Genomic DNA, 22,656 nt, shown 5'->3' with positions numbered 1-22,656 from the left:
GTACTTTACACCACTGCAAAAACGATACAAAATGTTTTCATAATATAAGCGGTGTTTGGACTGGGAAGCATGCGACAGGCTTTACAAAACACCCCAACATGTAATGAATGACATTCAGTGATGGTCATTCATTAGACTTAACCTGAATGGATGGGTCCACTGCTGTCCGCGTGCATCTCCATCTTGGCCACTCACCTCTGCCTTCGCAAAATGCCACCTTTGTCGTTGAACCACACCGCATTTTGAAGCATATTACACATTCGCACATTTTTTTTAATGTGACATGTGGTAATGATAAATAAAAGTGTAATAGCTGACAGTTTTATTTGCATCTTTGTTTAATTATTGTGATAGGGTCATGTTTAACCGGTACGGCGTATCCCCACTAGTTATTTTGACGGTACTCTGTACCGGACCGTACCAGCTTACTTTCACCCTGGGGTTAAACACAATGTGAGGTGCTGTTAATTGGGATTTTGCACTATAACCCAGTCTCTACCTCTCCCTCCTACCCTTCCTGTCTCTCTGCAGAGCTGGTCCAGACAGAGATGCACCACGTGAGGACGCTGAGGATCATGTCTGAGGTGTACAGTAAGGGACTGCAGAAGGAGTTGCAGCTGGAGGCCCTGACGGTGGAGCGTGTGTTCCCCATGCTGGACGAACTCCTGGACCTACACACAGACTTCTTCACACACCTCCTGGAGCGCAAGAGGGAGTCTTCAATCGAAGGTCGGGATGACGGGAGCTTCCTCATCCACAAGATAGGAGACGTCCTTGTCTCACAGGTTAGCAGGGGGAGACTGTTTGTCGGCATGAGGGGTTTAGTGATTGTTGTGCAAATGTTGACTAGTAGACTAACCTGTAAGTTAATCTTAGATGGGTTGTCTGGTCTTCAGTTCTCAGGGCCCAATGCGGACCGCATGAAGAAAGTCTACGGGAAATTCTGCAGTCGCCACAACGAGGCGGTTAACTTTTATAAGGAGCTTCACACCAAAGACAAACGCTTCCAAGCCTTCATCAAGGTAACTAACTGCTCTTTGTTGTAGATGGTTATACCCTCTACAACCACTGTGATTATTATTATTTGACCCTGCTGGTCATCTATAAAAAGTTGAACATCTTGGCCATGTTCTGTTATAATCTCCACCCGGCACAACCAGAAGAGGACTGGCCACCCCTCATAGCCTGGTTCCTCTCTAGGTTTCTTCTGCTTGCTGTTTGCTTGCTTGCTGTTTGGGGTTTTAGGCTGGGTTTCTGTATAGCACTTTGTGACATCAGCTGATGTAAGAAGGGCTTTATAAATACATTTGATTGATTATAAGCAGTATGAAAAACATAACTTTATCCACCAGGTGGTGCCACTACACTGTTGTAATTTTATTGCATAACCTACAGTTGTTTGAAACAGAATATTCATATCTGAATTGAATCTGTCTGTTTTTCAGAAAAAGATGAGCAGCACAATCGTCCGAAGACTAGGCATTCCAGAGTGTATCTTATTAGTGACACAGCGAATAACCAAGTACCCCGTGCTACTACAGAGGATACTGCATCACACCAAAGGTGAGGCCTGCTATTCTCTATTCCTTGGATGGCACTCATACACTTACTTTGTGAGAAAGAGTGGTGATGTCTCTCCCTCTGTGTGTGCTGAAGTGACATGCAGCTCTTCTTTCCCTGATGCAGAGAATGAGGAAGACCATGACGATATAACCCAGGCTCTGAGACTGGTGAAGGAGATTCTAAATGTGGTGGACAACAAGATGAACGAACACGACAAGAAGAAACGGTTGAAAGAAGTGTACAGTCGTACGGACAGCAAGTCCATTCAGAGGATGAAGAGTGGCCAGATGTTTGCACGGGAAGACCTGGTGAGAGGCAGGAGGCTGCTGCATGATGGACCACTGCAGCTCAAGAACTCTGCAGGCAGACTAAAGGGTACGGGATCAGCCTTGTTCATCTCTGTCTCATTCGCCTTCTCTGTCCCTCGCTAGGTTTCTCTTTCTTTCTCATTCCCTCCTCTCTCCCTCTCCTTCTAGTTTTTTTTCACTCTTTCTGTCCTCAATTTCTCTCACTCTCTCCCATTCTCCCTCCCCCTCCCTATCTTGCCCCTCCCACTTCTCCCCCCTCCCTCCCTCCTCCACTGATCCTGAACCTTTATTATTTTCCTCAGATGTCCAGGCCATGCTGCTGTCTGATGTGTTTGTGTTCCTCCAGGAGAAAGACCAGAAATATGTATTTGCCTCACTGGTATGTTATTTTTGTTTTTCCCAGCTCAATGTTTCATATGTACCACACTCTGTAGAGAACCGTGCCCACTTCATGTTAGTTTACACCAAGTTTAGCTTTCTGTGCTGTTATAACACCAGTCCTTCAAGGTTTATCCAGCTGTATTAATATTGTGCCTCGCAAGTCCATTGCATTCTAGATGTACATTTTAATGAAGCAGTAACATTGGCTTGGTTACACTCTTTGTAGAATCTTGTCTTGCAGTTTTTTACCATTCACTTACGTTTGGAGTTTTCATTCAGCTCACCTTTCCTTGGGCTTTACATTGAATTTCCCTATAGTAGCTTCCATAGAAACCTCCCACTGGTCTATACATCCTTCAATAGAAACCTGGTCTATACACCCTTCAATAGAAACCTGGTCTATACACCCTTCAATAGAAACCTGGTCTATACACCCTTCAATAGAAACCTGGTCTATACACCTTTCAATAGAAACCTGGTCTATACACCCTTCAATAGAAACCTGGTCGATATACCCTTCAATAGGAACCTGGTCTATACACACTTCAATAGAAACCTGGTCTATACACACTTCAATAGGAACCTGGTCTATACACCCTTCAATAGAAACCTGGTCTATACACACTTCAATAGGAACCTGGTCTATACACCCTTCAATAGGAACCTGGTCTATACATCCTTCAATAGAAACCTGGTCTATACATCCTTCAATAGAAACCTGGTCTATACACCCTTCAATAGAAACCTGGTCTATACACCCTTCAATAGGAACCTGGTCTATACACACTTCAATAGAAACCTGGTCTATACACCCTTCAATAGAAACCTGGTCTATACACCCTTCAATAGAAACCTGGTCTATACACCCTTCAATAGGAACCTGGTCTATACATCCTTCAATAGAAACCTGGTCTATACACACTTCAATAGGAACCTGGTCTATACATCCTTCAATAGAAACCTTGTCAATACATCCTTCACCTCCATTCTCCTTCCCTCTCTCTCTCTCTCTCGCTTTCCTCTCACTCCATTCTTCCCTCTTTCTTTCCCCTCCATCCCCACTCTCCCGTCCCCCAGGACCAGCGGTCCACGGTGATCTCCCTGCAGAAGTTGATTGTGCGTGAGGTGGCTAATGAGGAGAGGGGTCTGTTCCTGATCACAGCGGGGATAGAGAAGCCAGAGATGGTGGAGGTGCTGGCCAGCACCAAGGAGGAACGCAACACCTGGATGCAGCTCATACAGGACGCCATGCACTCCATGTGAGTCAGTTAGAAGCAACACACATAGAAATATAATGACTAGAATGGGGAAAACCCATCAGACCACAGCAATTTGATTATAATAAAAAATATCTGTAATTCTATATCTATGGGAACACACACATTGTGTACCCACAGATACACAAATATATACATTGAACATGTTTGTTTTATACTACACATGCAGTGTAAATGGTTTGATTGATTGAGGATTGTGTGTGTTAACAGAGAGAAGGATGATGATGAGGGAATCCCCAGTGAGACCGAGGAAGACAAGAGACTGCTAGAGACCAAAGCACGGGAGATTAGAGGTAAAACCTATTCTGTTTTTTCATCAAATACTGTGTAACCTGATGGATATCCTCTGTCAGTGTTGTGTATGACAGGTATTAACCACAGTGTGTGTCTCTGTTCCTCTCAGAGCTGCTGAGGAAGAAGGATGAGCAGATCATGAGTCTATTGGAGGAGAAGGTGAAGGTGTTCAGGGACATGTGTGAGGGTGGCAGTGGACCAGCAGAGGAGACCAGACCAACCCAGTCTATCAGGACCAGAATGCTGTTTAGAGCCACCCCAGATGACATCACCAAGGGAGAGCCCATCATGAAGGATGCCCTGAGGGAAGGTGAGTCAGAGAGGACGGTCCTCGGGCAGAGACCACACACAACACAGATGACCCTTTATTCAATCAGTGGTCACCTATTGAATTACCTGGACACATGGCCCACCAGTTACTTGCCCCTAAAGACACACAGGACCAATCAGAAACAATCAGGAAATTACCCGAAAATACCCCTAATATAATATAATGCCGGTAGCAGCTGAAAGACCAAGGCAGAGAAATTACAGAATACTGCCGAAAACTCATTGTTGGCTAAAGCCAGAGTGATATATGGTTACCGTAATTTCCGGACTATTAAGCGCACCTGAATATAAGCCGCACCCACTGAATTAATTTTTTTATTTTATTTTGAACATAAATAAGCCGCACATGTCTATAAGCCGCAGGTGCCTACCGGTACATTGAAACAAATGAACTTTACACAGGCTTTAATGAAACACGGCTTAATAACAAAAATAAATAGGCTTTAACGAAACATGGCTTGTAACAAAAATAAATAGGCTTTAACGAAACACAGCTTGTAACAAAAAATATAAAATTAGCAGTACGCTTTAGTTGTCTTTTTGCACCCAGTCAATTCCTCACGCTGCTGTTTCCAACGTCTTATCATCGACTCATTAAGACCAAGCTCCCGTGCAGCAGCTCTATTTCCTTTTCCAACAGCCAGATCAATCGCCTTCAACTTGAAAGCTGCATCATATGCATTTCTCCGTGTCTTTGCCATGATGAGGGTGACAAAATGACTACCGTAATCAGAATGATGGGAAGTTTGAGAGTGCTCGATTTAATCTAAACAGTAAACAAAAAAGTTGTTTGACCGTAACCCGTTCGGCAATTTCATTGGTCTAATGAAAGCTTCATGCCGCCAAAAAACTGAGCACGTCACAGAATGTTTTTTTGAAGAGAAAAACATTTGAAAGTGGGAAAAATCCATATATTAGCCGCGTCATTGTTTAAGCCGCGAGGTTCAAAGCGTGAGAAAAAAAGTTGCGGCTTATAGTCCGGAATTTACGGTACTTGTCATAGTTATTTATATCAGCATTTTCTCTCTGTAGACAGCGATAGAATCAATGCATAAGCATACAAATGGATTGCTTTAACGCTGCAGGTTGAGTAATGAGCCAGATATTGATGTTTTTTCTAATTTTCTCCTGGTTCCCTTAGAAACCCAGTTTTGGAGGTTTGTCCAGGTTTCTTCAGCTACCTAGAGCAGTGTGTGTATTCGTTACTGAAATCATACAGTATGGTGTGTGTACATGTAGCCAGGAAAGGGTCACAAGACCTGGCAAATAGTAATAAAAAACAACACACACCTGTGAATAATTTTATGTCACGTTAATGCAAGAATACAGCACGAGAGTGCAGGACCTATCCTTATGTGTGTAATTTGTGTGTGTGTTTCAGTGGAGACTCTCCATGTGCTGGTGAATGGAAGTCTGGGCGGGGCCGTGGGGCAGCAGGTGTCCAGTACCCAAGATGCATCAGGGGGCAGTGTGGGGCCGGTGTGTCTGCCTCGCCGCGCTGAGACCTTCGGTGGCTTTGACAGCCACCAGATGAACATCTCCAAGAGTAAGGACGCATCACTCACTCCTACTCCCTCTCCCTATGTACCCTGACTGCCTGTCATACTGTAGCTGACTGTCATTATCTGCAGCTGTGGGATAAAGGTCTCTTTTGTTATTCCAGATGGAGAGAAAGAAGAGGGGGATGACTCATTAGACCTTCGGAGGACTGAGTCAGACGGTGTGTTAAAGAAGGTAATTACAGTAACCGTACATCTCAGAGGTGTATGTGTGTGAGTCACAGCAAAGGAATGAAAGGAACAGAGAAATGCTTGTAGACCAGCTTAGACACACACACACACACACACACACACACACACACACACACACACACACACACACACACACACACACACACACACACACACACACACACACACACACACACACAGACACACACACACTTTGTTCATTAACTCCTGGCTATTCTTTATAACTATTATTTCCTAACCAATGCCATCAGGAAGGATTTAATCTTGCCTGTGTCTCAGTAGGCCTGGTTCAGTCCCCCATCACCACCATTGACATTAACAGACAGACATTATCCCAGCCCGAGGCCCTGGGCTGGCTGAGTTGAGCTGGTCCATATTAATAAGGCTCCATTAGGCTAGGTGATGCCCCCGGGCTGGCCTGAGCTGTGTGGGAGCAGTCCTGTGCTTTTAATGCCTGCAATCTCCTCTGCTCAGGCCTCCCCGGCAGGCAGGTGGGATCAATCTCTTCCTTTGAGGGGATGATTAACATGGCCACTCGCTTCAGCAGCTCTGTTAACATCTCAGCAACTAACTGCAGCTGTACTTGTCTTCTTCCACAGGGGGGCAACAACAACCTACTGCTGCTGCTCAAGAGGAACAGTGAGGTAGGTCTGACTCCAACGCTATGTTACACTACCAGCATACTGTACATCCTTGGCTGACTGACTGGCTGGCTGACTGACTGGCTGCGTGAGAGAGGCATCACTACCTGTTCCCACAGACAGGCCTCTAGTTGCTGCTGTACTGTACTATGTTATTTCATAGGAAGTATTTTATTGTGTGCATGTTCCTATTGTGTAACCATACACAGGTACATGTTTATGATCTCTCTTCTTGTCTTATAATGTAGCAGGTCCTCCAGAGTGTCACACACCTCCATGACCTCCTCAGCACACTGCAGGTATATCCACTTCTCCTCTCTTTCATACAATGTTCTCGTCTCTTCTCCACTTCTCCTCTCTTTCATACAATGTTCTCGTCTCTTCTCCACTTCTCCTCTCTTTCATACAATGTTCTCGTCTCTTCTCCACTTCTCCTCTCTTTCATACAATGTTCTCGTCTCTTCTCCACTTCTCCTCTCTTTCATACAATGTTCTCGTCTCTTCTTCACATTTCCTCTCCTCTTTTATTAGATAAATCACGCGGAGCTGTTAAAAAGCCCACTGACATACAAAAACTGGCCATTAGTATGGATGTCAATACAACTTCATGTGTTTATAACCGGTGTTACTGTCCTCCTGCAGGCAGTGGTGGTGCAGCAGGACACCTTCATCGAGGACCAGCGTCATGCTCTGGCTGAGCGGCCAGCCTCACGCCACTCCTCCACCTCCTCCCTGTCCTCCTCCTCCTCACGGCCCAACTCCCTGATTGAGCAGGAGAAACAGCGCAGCCTGGAGAAGCAGAGGCAGGAGGTGGCCAACCTGCAGCGCCAGCAGGTGGCCCACGCTGATGAGAGGAGAAGGAGGGAGAGGGAGTGGGAGGTGAGGGAGTCGGGGCTGGGCGACAGGGAGGTGCAGGTGAAGGAGCAGGAGGAGGAGACAGTGAAGAGGCGTAGGCAGATAGAGGAGGAGAGGAAGGAGCTGCTAAGGAGGAAGGAGGAGTACCAGAGGGATCTGGAGAGGCTGAGGGACGCCCAGAGGAAGCTGGACAGAGACAAGGAGACGCTGCAGCGGGAGGCTGAGATAGTGGAGCAGATGAAGAAAGCCGAGGTGAGCTAGATCGGCCGACACGGTTCTCAAAGAGGGCTGCTGCTCACTGGTCTCTGTCTGTTACCTTACATTACAGAAATCAAATAACTATTATGTAACAAAATGTAACCACAATGGACTGACTACACATGGGCTATGTAATGATGGCCTTTAAATAACCCTTTACCTACCGCTTACCATAACCACCTGGGCTCAAGCCTGAGCTTCTAATCCTAAAACTAGCTCAACCTTGACTCCAAGACATAATCTCTTCCTTCAAAAGTTAGATTCCATCATTAAGTTGCTGTGAGGCTTAACTGTCTAATTGTTGTTGTATGGTTTGGTTTGATCTGTAGGCAGATCAGGCACACAGGACCCAGCGGACGCCCTCCACCACCTCAGAGGAGTCCATGAAGTTTCAGAGCTCCACCTCTCTGGATATAGAGCCTGGAGGAGGGGAGGCAGAGCTGTCCTCCTCCCCCGCCACCAAAGACCCCTTCCTCAGGATGGGCTCCAAGAGGAAAGGGAAGAACCTGAACCCCTTCTCCTCCTTGTCCTCTTCCTCCAACGCCAGCTCCAAGGCCCAGAGCAGCACAGAGGGCCAGAACCAAATCCCTAACCGCCTGATGCAGCTGGCCAAGACCAAGGACAAGAAGGAGAAGAAGAAGAAGAAAGGGAAGGGGCAGCAATCACAGACAGGTACCAGTAGCACCAGCCAGGTACCAGTAGCACCAGCCAAGTACCAGTAGGACCCCCCATCTTTGTAAGGAAAAGAGAGCCATGGGAAAAGTTGAGTTACCTGTGCTAGGCGCTATACACTGAGTGCACAAAACATTAAGAACACCTGCTCTTTTCATGACAGAAACTGACCAGGTGAATCCAGGTGAAAACTATGATCCCTTATTGATGTCACTTGTTAAATCCACTTCAATCAGTGTAGATGAAGGGGAGGAGACAGGTTAAAAAATGATTTTTAAGCCTTGAGACAATTGAGACATGGATTATGTATGTGACAGTGTGCCTTTCAGAGGGTGAATGGGCAAGACAATAAATGTAAGTGCTTTTGAACAGGGTATGGTAGTTGGTGCCAGGCGCACCGATTTGTGTCAAGAACTGCAATGCTACTGGGTTTTTCACACTCAACGGTTTCCTGTGTGTATCAAGAATGGTCCACCACCCAAAGGACATCCAGCCAACTTGATCCAGCCATCCAGCCAACAACTGTGGGAAGCATTGGAGTCAACATGGGCCAGCATCCCTGTGGAACGCTTTCGACACCTTGTGGAATCCATGCCCAGATGAATTGAGGCTGTTCTGAGGACAAAAGGGGGAGAGGTTCCTAATGTTTGGTATATTCGGTGTATAAGGGATGTTGTTACAGTCTAACTAAAGTCTATGTCCGTCTTTCTTCTCCACAGATCCCGAGAACACTGGGGTCACAGAGCCTCAGGGCGACGGAAAGATCTTCTTCTGCTGATCCCTCTGTCATCCACTATCCCACAATGCCCCACACTCACTGCATCAACTGACTGCCAGACCATGTAGTAGTGTGGCCAGATAGACATGCACCCCATTGACATACTGTACCCTACCCACTGACCTGGACCTGGAGGGGTCGGCCATGGCCATGGACAGGAAGTACAGCTAGAGCACTTCCTGTGAACTTATTACGGAACCATGCAGACACTTCCCGCTTAGTTGCCACTGAATTGTCTAGGTATAACTTTTGGATGAAGATCAAGTCTGCAAGTCTGCTGTGGCATGGATTGGATTGGTATGCATGGGTTGGTTACTTTGGTGTTTGATAGCGTTCAGATATGATTTGGACAGTTTCAGGAATTTTACCATGGCTAGAAGAAGTTTTAGCATTCATGAAGTATATAGTAGCTGACATTCGTTTTCTATGTGAAGGGAAGATTTAACAGAGCAGGTGTCGTAGGGGAGTGACTGTTGTAGAATGTTCTGCATTTCACAAATCCACATATACCCTAATAGCCAAAATGACAAAAGAGAGCATACAGTACACCCTATTCAACAATTCCAGTTGAGTGAGTAAAGTTTATGCAATAGTGTTTATTGTCAATCTTCTAAAGGTATTGCTTAACACTGGGCCCCATAATGCTTCGTTCCCACCTGTAAGGAACTACAGCCTCATTTGTCCCATCAGCGCTACATCAGAAGTTGTAAAGAAAGGCAACTCAAGGTTAGAGAAGACATGACTAACCACAGAGTCCGAGTTATGAGAAGAGGATGAATGAGTCTGGGAGAAAAGGAAAACAAGACAAGGCAAAGAAAGAGAAAGAATAGCTTGTAATGGAGGAGAGAAAAGAGAGAGTGAGGGAGAGAGAGATGAGTGACGAAGAGGAAGAGCTGAAGAAAGAGAGTGTAGTGTGTAAGGAAGCGAAACTCAAAGACGTAGTGGCTGACATGCTTTTGTCGCTATTGTCCACTTTGCAATTGAATGTATTGATGATAAACTGTTAGACGTTACGGTTCCAGCTGACTGAATGGGTAGAAGAGACATTTGCGGTACGTGTTTCTATTCCTCTACTGCACACTTGAGTTTGAATTTGTGAACCATTTTATTTGTCAATCACTGCAATGCAATACTGGCACAGGGTTTGAAGGTGATGATAATATTCACTCTGTTACAAGTGGCGAGACTTCCTGCTTTACAATGAGTGACAATCATTCAATTTACACAGACTAAATCGAAATCCAGACTGATTAAGGGATATCTATCTCACAAGAATGGATTTACAGAAACAAAAATTCTGATTACATTTTTGGGTAATATTTTTATGCTGATATTGGAATAGATGAATCTATCCCTGACCAACCATTCCCATTGGAATTACACTGATACTGTATATCTGCCTGCAGGACAGGCTGTTTGTCTATTAGTCAAACCAAACCTTTCCTCTGGACAAAACCCCATATTTCCCTATTTTCCCTGCAGTCTGCTCTAGTATTGGTAGCCTGTGGTACCATAAGCTCTCTTGTGCCTCTCAAATAGTCCAGAATAATTAATGTCCCTGTATTTTCTTCATTTATATTTTTCCGTCCATGCTCCAGTCTGGGGTTTTGATCCATATAACCAGGGGTGCATAATGTGTAATATTTCAGGTTTGTCGTTTCTCTTTACTGCTGATGAGCAGAATTTAAAATGAAAGCACAGCAAAGTCCTCTTCTGACTCTGTAAAACTGAAATATGGTGCTAATCATCAGTCGCATAGGCTGTTTACACTCAATTCTGATCTTTTTATCACTAATTGGTCTTTGGACTAATCCGATCAGCTCAAAAAAATATATATGGTCTGATGGGTAAAAATACAAATTAGTGGATCAAATATCAGAATTAGGCTGCCTGTGTAAATGCAGCCTAACTGTTCTGCTTCTTCTTGTCTGCGTTGGTTTATCTTGTTTTGACCATCAGATGGCGCTGTGGCAATCTTCATAACTCACCACCACTATCTACTCTGTGGGATTTATCATCTTCATATTTCACAACAATTCCCCCTGGTCATATATATGCAAAGTGAATCACCACGTTAACATGGTGTTTTATGGCCTTGTTTAGTGATTTTACAAAAGTGAAAGCATAGGGAGGGATCATTGGCATTTTGATTGATTGGTTCATTCACACTTACTGACTTGCCTTAATAGACATATTCCACTTTTGACAGGTGTGAACGTTCTTAGACCCTACCCTTTATCTCTTGATATCCTTCTTGGAATATCTGCTAATCATCCCTTCAACAACAACTGTCATGGCCGTCTACAGTATAAGATGTTGAGCAGTGATACAGTAGCTCTGAAATGTTGTACATGATGCATTGTGGCAAATGCAGAGATAGGGGAGACCATTATGCTCAAATTGAAATGCACTAGAATATTAACCAGCATCTGTGAGGAGTTGGAGTGGGTTTTACAGTTATACTGTATACCAGTGCTTTTAAAGTAATTTGTTGTTTGTACTAAAAAGGTACAATTTGTATTTCTTGCGGAATTTCATGTAAAAAGAAAAAAAAGGGCAAAGCAACCATTATGTAAATATGTGTCATGTACAAATGTAACTTTTAAAGTATTGTTTGTGGATTTTTGGATTGATTTAAGCTTTTTATAATGAGGCTTTATTTATCAGTGTCCTCCCTGTTTTGGAGGTATAAAATGTACATTCATTTTTCTCTTAATAAATAACTATTATTGTTTGTCAACTGAGATTTGTGTCTGTGTCTATTTTCTCCCATTGTCTTTGTGTGTTAATTGTTTGTTCTATAATGGAATTGCTTTGGTGTGCCTCTAGGCCACACATAACGGCCAGCCAAGCAGGACAACTCTGCATGGATCGTGTTTCACAGTTTTTGGGTGAATGTAGGCCTTAATTGATTTAACCACCTGTTACTCTATTTCTCTCTCTCTCTGTCTCTATGATCCTGTGCTGTCTAGTTTGACGAGGTACCTCGCAAAACTGCCATTCCTCTGCAGGGGACGTTGTCCTTCTTTACGCTTGTGTGTTCCACTCCATAGACAAGATAGAAATGTACTTGTCTTTTTCGCTCTAGCATGCTTTTTCATCCACCTCACTGCCAGCTCTTTAGACTGAGAGTGGCTTCAGGAAGAATTCTGTGGTAGAGGGTATGGCGGAGTTCACTTCTGGATGTGACTAGCCCTGCCTTTGTCAGTGACAATAAGTGACTCTGCCCAGCTGGCCTGCACCGTACTGCACTGCGCCGAGGAGAAACACACGACTTCAAGGTAAGAGGAGGGGAAGATAAGAAACTGTTTTCTAATCAGATCCAGTCAATCTCATCCTGATTCCTGATTAAAGAATGTACACATCTTTTCTCTGGTTGATAATACACAAAACAGCTAATCTAAAGAATGTTTTCCCTGGCTTATACCAGTGGTTTAACTAACACATTATGCTCTCTATTTCTGCTTTCTATTATTTTGTCCCAGATGAGTATCCATATTTGACTTTGAACATTGTTTGGGATATGAACAGATTTATTAAGCCGTGATGAGGATTCTCTAGCAGCTGCTGTGAAATGCCCCACACTCAGGTCCAGATCTATATAATTCCCAAAGCTCCAGCCTACAAGATGTCTGCCATTATAACTCCACCTAAGCACATATTCATCTTTGCTAGTATGACCTTTTCAAAGTGCTTCCAAATCCCCCTGGCCCTCCCTCCCTCAACTGCAGTGGAAGAATGACTGGGCGACCTGTCACACCGTTAGAATGTGAGCAGAGCAGCAGAGATTTGGCTTGTAAAGGATGATATTATCATGCATTGCTCACTGTCAGTAGTGACCTTTATCTAGCTCCTGGTGCCAATTGGTGTGTAATGTGAAAGAGCCATTCTAGACTGCACCATCTGGGGAAGAAAAGAAAAAGGGACAAACAAAAGAAACCTGAGTCTTTATTGTGTTCCGTGTCGACGGGCATATAAATCCTGTCCGTATGTTCGCTAGAACAATAGTGGCAGACTGGTGTTGTGCTCCGATATGGGCATGAGTCATTATTCTCCTTTTACATATTATAGTACAAACCTCAATGAGCTGCTCTCTGTGGTAGTCAACTTACAGTTTGTTATGGCAACCTATCTGGCTCAGTTGAGTACGGAAACCTGTGTATATATAACATGGGAAACACCTTGATACTGGATGAAGAATATCCTCCTGAGCTTAGAGAACGTAGAGGCATCAAAGAAACATAATACATATTAATATGTTTTAAAGAGGTCAGCCTGTATGGTATTGAGCTATTTCAATATGATAATAACTTTAATGAGACAGGCGGTCATCTCAGATGGGTGGCTGACTGATGTCTTTGTTTTACAATGAAAGCTGTATAACTAGCCAGCCTGGGTTTATACAAGCAAGTACCTCGTAAATCTCACAGGTGTCACGTTCTTTTGTTCATTCCATATATATCACATTGGAAGCACGACAGTGCAGTGCCTCCCTGTCTCTCCCATTCCCCCAAACACCACGCAGGCAGCACCCTATGGGTTATTATTGAACTCAATCACTGTCTGATGGAAATGGGAGGCAGAGGGTCTGAAGCCATTTCCATCCATCTCTGGGCCTCCTCTCCCCGGGGGCAGCGATGATGAGGCTAGGGTTCATAATTTACCCCCTCAGCGGCTCCCATCATCAGCAAATCATATTTCACCTAGACTCTTAAAGGTTCAGAACTAAATTGCTTCCGCTCTGCAGCTCTCTCTCTCTCTCCTTCTCTTCCTGTTTTTCTCTCTCCCTCTGTTCCTCTCTCCTCCTCCTCCACCTTTTCAATCTCTATTTCTGCTAATTTGTTCTCTATACCTGATCTGCTGAATCAATTTTTTTTTGCCTTTTCCATTAATCATAAATGATGGCATTAGGGCTATATTGATCCCGGTGGAGTGGCAGAGAGAGAAGGGATAATAATGCTCATCCAGAGAATTTCTGCTTCTTTTTCGGGCTGTTAAAAGAGCATGTCTTTCTTCTGAACCAGACCTCATTTTTTGTAAGGTACATGCACTTCAAAAGCACTTTTCCTTCCTGCCCATTATTGGTTTTCTATGACCTCCCACTGTGCTGTAGCAGCCAGGCAGTAAGGCAGTCACACAGCTTGGCATGTGAGCACATCCTTGGTGTGACATGTGAGGGATTTGGTCATCATCTTCTGTGCTCCAGCAGATTGCTGCCCTTCTCCTCATGCTCTGTAATTTGGCTGTGTTTTACCCAACTACCATCTTCTACTCACCAGCCGACCACAACCAGGCTCTCCCCCAATTCTCCTCCAACATCCCCTAGCTCTGTGGGGGGGACATGGGGGGGTGAAATTAAACGAGCATCTTCTTCACCCACCCCAAATTGGAGGGTGGAGGATTATGCAAGATGCACACACACAGGCCACAATAGAATCTATGGGTTGTAGCCGCAGCTGAAGGAATTAAATAGGTTTCGCTCCATTACGGCTGTCAACAAGGGTATTTTAATGTGCCGGTTCACTGGGAGCTTAGCGCCTGCTCTGCTGTTGGCGCTGGACTAGTGGGGGCTTTGGAAGCTTCTGGGATTGTGTGTGCATTCATTAGCACTAGGCTGACCAGGCACTGCAGCCAGCTACTGGTGAGCAAGCAGGAAATTTCAATCGCTGGGGCACAACAATAGATCAAAGGGCCTGCCAGGCCAGTTGAAAATGTGAGAGTCCATTGGGCTCCTGGTGAACATGCTCTTTGAGAAAGAGAGGATGAGTTCATCGGCATGCCGATCAGGGGTTCCAGGCTCCACCTTGTTTCGGATGGAGCGTTGCTCTGCTCTGTCCTGGACAGACCAGACGGACTGCTCATTGATCTGACTGGGTCTTCTGGGGGAGCTGCATTACACAGCGGGTGTCCTCTGACCAATTACCACGGTACTCTGTGTCTGTATGTAAATACAGTATTTTGAGGAAGTGCAGCATGTTGTGTCGGTTGGCCTGTCTGTATGTTCTGTTGATGGGTGTTTAAAAAAAAAAAACCGATTCATGGGTGTGTTTTGTGCTGGCGTTGGCTTGAGTAATGAGTTTCTGGTCAAATGCAGATTTATAGAAACCCCTGGAAGGCTGGATCCAGAGTAGTGAATACCACAGTCCATGTACTGGTTCCCTGTGGGAATCAAACCCACAACCCTGGTGTTGCAAGTGCCATGCTCTACCAAATGAGCCACATGGGACAACAATTATGTATTGGATTCTGTCTTCAAATATACTTATTCATGTCACCATTATAGAACATTGATTACTTTGCATATATAAGACATTTACAGTATATGTTAGGGGTAAACTCACTTACAAACTTTGTGTAAGGAAAGTTACTGTGTGAGACCAGGGGAAGTACAGAAAGTTAATAGCTGTGCAAACATGTCATTGCAGAATATTAATATTTCTAAGGAAGGAGGCGAAGAGTAACAGTCTAGTCTCAGTTCCTGATAAGGCAGGCCAGATGCTGTAGAACTAGGATAAGGATGGGTGTGGAACTCAACTCAATAAGGTCAACAGTTGAAGAGAGAAGAAACCTCACTTAGGCAGGGCCATGACAATACCAGTAAGAAGAGCAGACTGAGTTTCTGCCTAGCAACAGAGAAGGATTATTTATCTTAGGTATAAGTATTGATGTCTTCACTATTATTCTACAATGCAGAAAATAGTAAAAAAAATTAAGAAAAACCCTTGAATGAGTAGGTATGTCCAAACTTTTGACTGGCACTGTATATATTAGAAAAATGTCAGGTAGGCTAAATGATCACACCTGTAATAGATAAGTTGTTATATTACTTGTGGGGAACAGCTAAGTGAGCACACATTTAAATAATTTGTATTTTATTTGTATTTTACTGGGCTGATGGTGCCTGCAGCTGATGGTCAGTCTCATCCTCAGTTCGCCTCTCAAAATCCCTCCGTTCTCCTTTTCCTCCACTGACACTGACCAAAAAGGTACACCTTTTTCCAGCTGATGGTGAAACTTGAGTCGTATCGTATTATTTCTGCATCATGCACAAATTCATGTTGTTGTTACTCCTATGAGCAGAGAAAGTGAAATTCCTCGACATTAAAAAAGTCCCAAGCCGCTAATAAAAATGCAACCAAGCCTATTGATACACTTTCCTACTTATTCATTACAGCTGCAATGCTGGTTGTAGAGCGAGTGGAAGAAGGAAGAACGCACATTTTATGGCTTATAAAAGTGTTGAATGAATTGTGTTGACAGTGCTGAAAAATAACTTAAACATGAACTCACTAATAAAAACAGAAGCTCTTTGCTGTATTCGTTGACATTCTCGCTCTAGTTTTTAAAATGTATTTCATCTTTATTTAACTAGGCAAGTCAGTTAAGAACAAATTCTTACTTACAATGACGGCCTACCAAAAGGCAAAAGGCCTCCTGCGGGGACGGGGGCTGGGGTTAAAAATAAAAATATAGGAAAAAACACACAACAAGACAAGAGAGACACCACAACACTACTTAAAGAGAGACTTAAGACAACAACTGTAACACTCTTCGTCGTCAGACGATACAGAGAAATCATCGTCGGAGAAAGTGGACCAATACGCAGCGGGGTTATGTGTACTCATCTTCTCATAATAAACATACATAAAAGATACAAATGTTATGCACCAGCTTAAAGATAACCTTTTTGTTAATCCAACCGCTGTGTCAGATTTCAAAAAGGCTTTACGGCGAAACCAAACCATGCGATAATCTGAGAACAGCGCCCAGTAGACAAATCATTACAAACAGTTAGCAGCCAAGAAGAGGAGTAACAAATGTCAGAAATAGCGATAAAATGTATCACTTACCTTTGATGATCTTCATATGGTTGCACTCCGAAGACTCCATGTTACACAATAAATGTTCATTTTGTTCGATAATGTCCCTCTTTATGTCCAAAAACCTCAGTTTTGTTGGTGCGTTTTGTTCAGCAATCCAATGGAACAAAGCGCAGTCACAACAGACAGACAAAAAATCTAAAAAGTACAATATAAGTTCGTAGAAACATGTCAAACGATGTTTAATGAATCAATCCTCAGGTTGTTTTTGTCATAAATAATCACTAATATTTCAACCGGACAAAAGCTTCGTCAATAGAAAAGGAGAAACCGATCGCGCGCTGGACTCGTGTGGAAATTTCCACTGTCCACTCATTGAAAGTGCTGTATCTCCCTCATTTTTCAGAGTAAAAGCCTGAAACAATGCCTAAAGACGGGCCACATGTAGAAGAAGCCATAGAGATCGTGAACTGGGTCCTAAGTCTTTGTATGGTGGATAGGCTTTCAATGGAAAAACTGCCTTTCAAAATAATAGTACTTCCTGGATGGATTTTCCTCAGGTTTTTGCCTGCCATATCAGTTCTGTTATACTCACAGACATTATTTTAACAGTTTTGGAAACTTCAGAGTGTTTTCTATCCAAATCTACCAATTATATGCACATCCTAGCTTCTGGGCCTGAGTAGCAGGCAGTTTACTATGGGCACGCTTTTCATCCAAAATTCCGAATGCTGCCCCCTACCCTAGTGAAGTTAACTGACTGTGTGTATATTGGTTCCTGACTTCCCTGAAAAGTTGCATATCACGGGGGCTATTCAATGCTAATGCAGAACACCACAGGATGTTTTTGTGTTGGTCAAGGGCAGTCAAGTCTGGGGTGAACCAAGGGCTATATCTGTTCTTAGTTCTACATTTTTTGAATGGGGCATGCTTATTTAAGATGGAGAGGAAAGCACTTTTGAAGAGCAACCAGGCATCCTCTACTGAAAGGATGAGGTTAATATCCTTCCAGGATACCTGGGCCAGGTCGATTAGAAAGGCCTGCTCACTGAAGTGTTTTAGGGAGCGTTTGACAGTGATGAGGGGTGGTCGTTTGACCGCGGACCCATTACGCAAGCAGGCAATGAGGCAGTGATCGCTGAGATCCTGGTTGAAGACAGCAGAGGTGTATTTAGAGGGCAAGTTGGTCAGGATCATATCTAAGAGGGAGTCCATGGTTACGGATTTAGGGTTGTAGCTGGTAGGTTCCTTATAATTTGTGGCATCTAGCTTAGATTGTAGGATGGTCAAGGTGCTAAGCATGTCCCAGTTTAGGTCACCTAACAGTACGAACTCTGAAGATAGATGGGGGGCGATCAATTCACATATGGTGTCCAGGGCACAGTTGGGGGCTGAAGGGGGTCTATAACAAGCGGCAACGGTGAGAGACTTGTTTCTGGAAAGGTGGATTTTTAACAGTAGAAGCACGAATTGTTTGCATACAGACATGGATAGTAAGACACAACTATGCAGTCTATCTCTGCAGTAGATTGCAACTCTGCCCCCTTTGGCAGTTCTATCTTGTCGGAAAATGTTATAGTTAGGGATGGAAATGTCAGGATTTTTGGTGGCCTTCCTAAGCCAGGATTCACTAGGACATCTGGGTTGGTGGAGTGTGATAAAGCAGTGAATAAAACAAACTTAGGTTGGAGGCTTCTGATGTTAACATGGATGAAACCAAGGCTTTTACGGTTACAGAAGTCAATAAATGAGAGCGCCTGGGGAATGGGAGTGTTGCTGGAGGCTGCAGGGCCTGGGTTAACCTCTACATCACCAGAGGAACAGAAGAGGAATAGGATAAGAGTATGGCTAAAGGCAATCAGAACTGGTTGTCTAGTGCATTCGGAACAGAGAGTAAAAGGAGCAGGTTTCTGGGCACAGAAGAATAGATTCAAGGCATAATGTACAGACAAGGTTATAGTGGGATGTGAGCACAGTGGAGGTAAGCGGTTCTGGTTCTAAAGTGTAAAAAATAGCAGATCCGTACCACATTGGGTGAGGCGGATTGCAGGAGAGTATGTTCAGTCCGTAGATGGAAAATGAGATTAAAAATAGAAAAAATGTATACAAAATATATACAACAAAAAACGATATATACAAGGGACGTGACAAGACAATCAAAACAGACATCCCACTGCTACGCCATCTTGGAAGTTTTTTCACGCAAAACTGCCACAACTGCGGCAGGTAGCCTAGTGGTTAGAGTGTTGGACTACTAGCCAAAAGGTTGCAAGATCGAATCCCTGAGCTGACATGATAAAAAAGTATTTTATTCTGCCCCTGAACAAGGCAGTTAACCCACTGTCATTGAAAATAAGAATTTGTTCTTTACTGACTTGCCTAGTTAAATAAAGGTAAAGAAAAATAAACTGTCAGTAAGAGTGTCCATGATTGATTCTTTGAATGAAGAAATGGAGATAAAACGGTCCAGTTTGTCTTTTTTGCAGCTCGTTCCAGTACCTAGCTGCCACGAACTGAAAAGAGGAGTGACTCAGGGATGTGTATGCTTTCGGGACCTTTAACAGAATGTGACTGGCAGAATGGGTGTTGTATGTGGCACATGAGGGCTGCAGTAGGTATCTCAGATAGGGGGGAGTGAGGGCTAAAAGGGTTTTATAAATAAGCATAAATCAGTGGGTCTTGCGACGAGTATACAGAGATGACCAGTTTACAGAGGAGTATAGAGTGCAGTGATGTGTCCTATAAGGAGCATTGGTGGCAAATCTGATGGATAAATGGTAAAGACCATCTAGCCGCTCGGGATCATCCTTACCTGCCGATCTATAAATTACGTCTCTGTAATCTAGCATGGGTAGTAGGATGGTCATCTGAATCAGGGTTAGTTTGGCAGCTGGGGTGAAAGAGGATCAATTATGAAAGAGGAAACCAAGTCTAGATTTAACCTTAGCCTGCAGCTTTGATATGTGCTGAGAGAAGGACAGTGTACCGTCTAGCCATACTCCCAAGTACTTTTTTGAGGTGACTACCTCAAGCTCTAAACCCTCAGAGGTAGTAATCACACAGGTGGGAAGATGGGCATTCTTTTAACCAAACCCCATGTCCTTTGTTTTGGAGGTGTTAAGAACAAGGTTAGGGGCAGAGAAAGATTGTTGGACACTGAAAAAGCTTTGTTGTTGAGCATTTAACACAAAATCCGGGGAGGGGCCAGTTGAGTATAAGACTGTATTGTCTGCATATAAATGGATGAGAGAGCTTCCTACTGCCTGAGCTATGTTGTTGATGTAAATTGAGAAGAGCATGGGGCCTAGGATCGAGCCTTGAGGTATTACATTGGTGACATGCAGTGGCTGAGACAGCAGATGTTCTGACTTAATACACTGCACTCTTTGAGAGAGATAGTTAGCAAACCAGGCCAAAGACCCCTCAGAGACATAAATAGTCCTTAGCCGGCCCACAAGAATGGAATGGTCTACCATATCAAAAGCTTTGGCCCAATCAATAAAAATAGCAGCACAACATTGCTTAGAATCAAAGGCAATGGTGACATCATTTTGGGACCTTTAAGGTTGCAGTGACACATCCATAACCTGAGCAGAAGCCAGATTGCATACCAGAGAGAATACCAGAGAGAGTACTATCGCATGGCGATGATAGGGGCTGCAACCTTTTTGGGGTCAAATTTAACGAGCTCCTTTAGCAAATCAGACTCAGTGACTGCCTGTAGGGAGAACCTTTGTAGCGGGGCAGGGGAAAAAGAGAGAGGAGCATCGGGGCTAGTCACATTAGAAGGGGTGGGTGATGAGGAAATGTTGGATGGGCAATGAGGCATGGCTGAGTCAAATAGGAATCCTGACTTAATGAAGTGGTGATTAAAGAGCTCAGCTATGTGCTCCTTGTCAGTAACAACCACATCATCAACATTAAGGTACATGCACAGCTGTGAAGAGGAGGGTTTATTCTCCAGGTCTTTAACTGTTTTCCAGAACTTCTTGGGGTTAGACCCACAGAGAGAGAACTGCTCCTTAAAGTACCGTAATTTCCGGACTATTAAGCGCACCTGAATATAAGCCTCACCCACTGAATTAAAAAAATATATATTTTGAACATAAATAAGCCGCACATGTCTATAAGCCGCAGGTTCCTACCGGTACATTGAAACAAATTAACTTTACACAGGCTTGTAACAAAAATAAATAGGCTTTAATGAAACACGGCTTGTAACAAAAATAGCTTGTAACAAAAATAAATAGGCTTTAATGAAACACGGCTTGTAACAAAAAATATAAAATTAGCAGTAAGCTTTAGTTGTCTTTTTGCACTGAGTCAATTCCTCACCCTGCTGTTTCAAATGTCTTATCATCGACTCATTAAGACCAAGCTCCCGTGCAGCAGCTCTATTTCCTTTTGCAACCGCCAGATCAATCGCCTTCAACTTGAAAGCTGCATCATATGCATTTCTCCGTGTCTTTGCCATGATGAGGGTGACAAAATGACTACCGTAATCAGAATGATGGGAAGTTTGAGAGCGCTCAATTTAATCTAAACAGTAAACCAAAAAGTTGTCTAATGAAAGCTTCATGCCGCCAAAAAACTGAGCACGTCACAGAATGTGTTTTTTTGGAGAAAGAAAAATTGAAAGCGGGAAAAATCCATATATTAGCCGCGTCATTGTTTAAGCCGCGAGGTTCAAAGCCTGGGAATAAAGTTGCGGCTTATAGTCCGGAATTTACGGTAACTAACTTTGGCCTTCCGGATAGCCTGAGTGCACTTATTTCTCATTTGCCTGAACAAGAGCCAGTCAGCCTGAATATGCGTATGCCGAGCCTTTCGCCAAATGGAATTCTTGAGGTGGAGTAACTCTGCCAGATCATGGTCGAACCAGGGGCTGAACCTGTTTTTTTTTTCTCATTTTCTTTATGTGGGTGTGTTTGTTAACAATACCACTGAAAATATAAAAAAAGAAGGTCCAAGCGTCTTCGAAGCTGATTCTATACCAATTTACAGAGGCCAGGCCATGAAGGAAGGCTTTGCTCCTAAACATTTTTTGTAAGCGTATGACAAATCAGGACAGGTCATTTCACTGAGCAGCCATTACGGAAACAGGCTGTAAAAGAGTGATCACTAAGGTCATGGTTTTAAACGTTTAGAAATCTCACAGTATCAACTTTGTTGTTGCTTTTTTTAACACCTGCTACATTACTGCAGACATGGAAATCTGAGACATCCGATTGGCCAGCGGTAGGCCTATAGAGCACTTGATTTACTCTCCGGGCCCACCGGGAAGGCTGATTTTGAACCTTCAGACACATAAAATGGGAACACTTCGGCTACCCGGTGCGCAGGGCACCTGAATTGGGTGCACCTACTGCAAAAAGTGCAATACAAATTTTAAAAAATAGGAACGCAAGGGTTTATTGTTGGGTTTTTTACAGAAATGTTTAGCGGTCGACTAGGAATGACTTGGAGATTGACAAGTCGATTGCGATTGACCAGTTGATGACCACTGATGTAGTTCTCCTCTGTCTAGAAGTTTTTAGTTTCAAGGTTGTGACCGTTAAGTTTAAATGGGGCCTCTGTTTAAAACAGAAATTTGTCGCCCACAGCCAAGAGTGGTGAATGTAAATATTTTGTAGACTTTAATTTAGATGCTTCCTATTGGGCATACCTCCATGGTTACCAGGCTGTTGACACACAATGGCCGACATCTCCTCAGTGACAGCTGCTTGGC

The 22,656-nt window shown here is 43.7% G+C and overlaps 1 protein-coding gene across 7 annotated transcripts in view; it reads left to right on the top strand.

Moving 5' to 3' along the window:
- LOC106573623 (A-kinase anchor protein 13) overlaps nt 1-11,852 on the top strand; it is a 176,411-nt gene extending 164,559 nt beyond the window's left edge. For 5 of the 7 annotated variants that reach the window (XM_045697218.1, XM_014148847.2, XM_014148844.2 and 2 more), the window contains 15 exons: nt 532-785; nt 897-1,022; nt 1,446-1,563; nt 1,687-1,938; nt 2,174-2,250; nt 3,330-3,511; nt 3,740-3,822; nt 3,933-4,133; nt 5,535-5,699; nt 5,817-5,887; nt 6,504-6,548; nt 6,794-6,844; nt 7,188-7,652; nt 7,988-8,330; nt 9,050-11,852. In XM_045697218.1, the coding sequence (XP_045553174.1) occupies nt 532-785; nt 897-1,022; nt 1,446-1,563; nt 1,687-1,938; nt 2,174-2,250; nt 3,330-3,511; nt 3,740-3,822; nt 3,933-4,133; nt 5,535-5,699; nt 5,817-5,887; nt 6,504-6,548; nt 6,794-6,844; nt 7,188-7,652; nt 7,988-8,330; nt 9,050-9,108 (2,492 nt within the window). In that variant the 3' untranslated portion in view covers nt 9,109-11,852. Of the gene's footprint in view, nt 1-531; nt 786-896; nt 1,023-1,445; nt 1,564-1,686; nt 1,939-2,173; nt 2,251-3,329; nt 3,512-3,739; nt 3,823-3,932; nt 4,134-5,534; nt 5,700-5,816; nt 5,888-6,503; nt 6,549-6,793; nt 6,845-7,187; nt 7,653-7,987; nt 8,421-9,049 lie in introns of all 7 variants that reach the window. The other 2 variants (XM_014148841.2, XM_014148845.2) reach the window with 2 other exon arrangements.
- Nucleotides 11,853-22,656: the final 10,804 nt, after the last annotated feature.

Source organism: Salmo salar, chromosome ssa16 (assembly GCF_905237065.1).
Source record: "Salmo salar chromosome ssa16, Ssal_v3.1, whole genome shotgun sequence".
NCBI classification, from domain to species: domain Eukaryota; kingdom Metazoa; phylum Chordata; class Actinopteri; order Salmoniformes; family Salmonidae; genus Salmo; species Salmo salar.
Note: the sequence above shows the minus strand (reverse complement) of the source record. Positions and strands in the feature narration are given on the sequence as shown.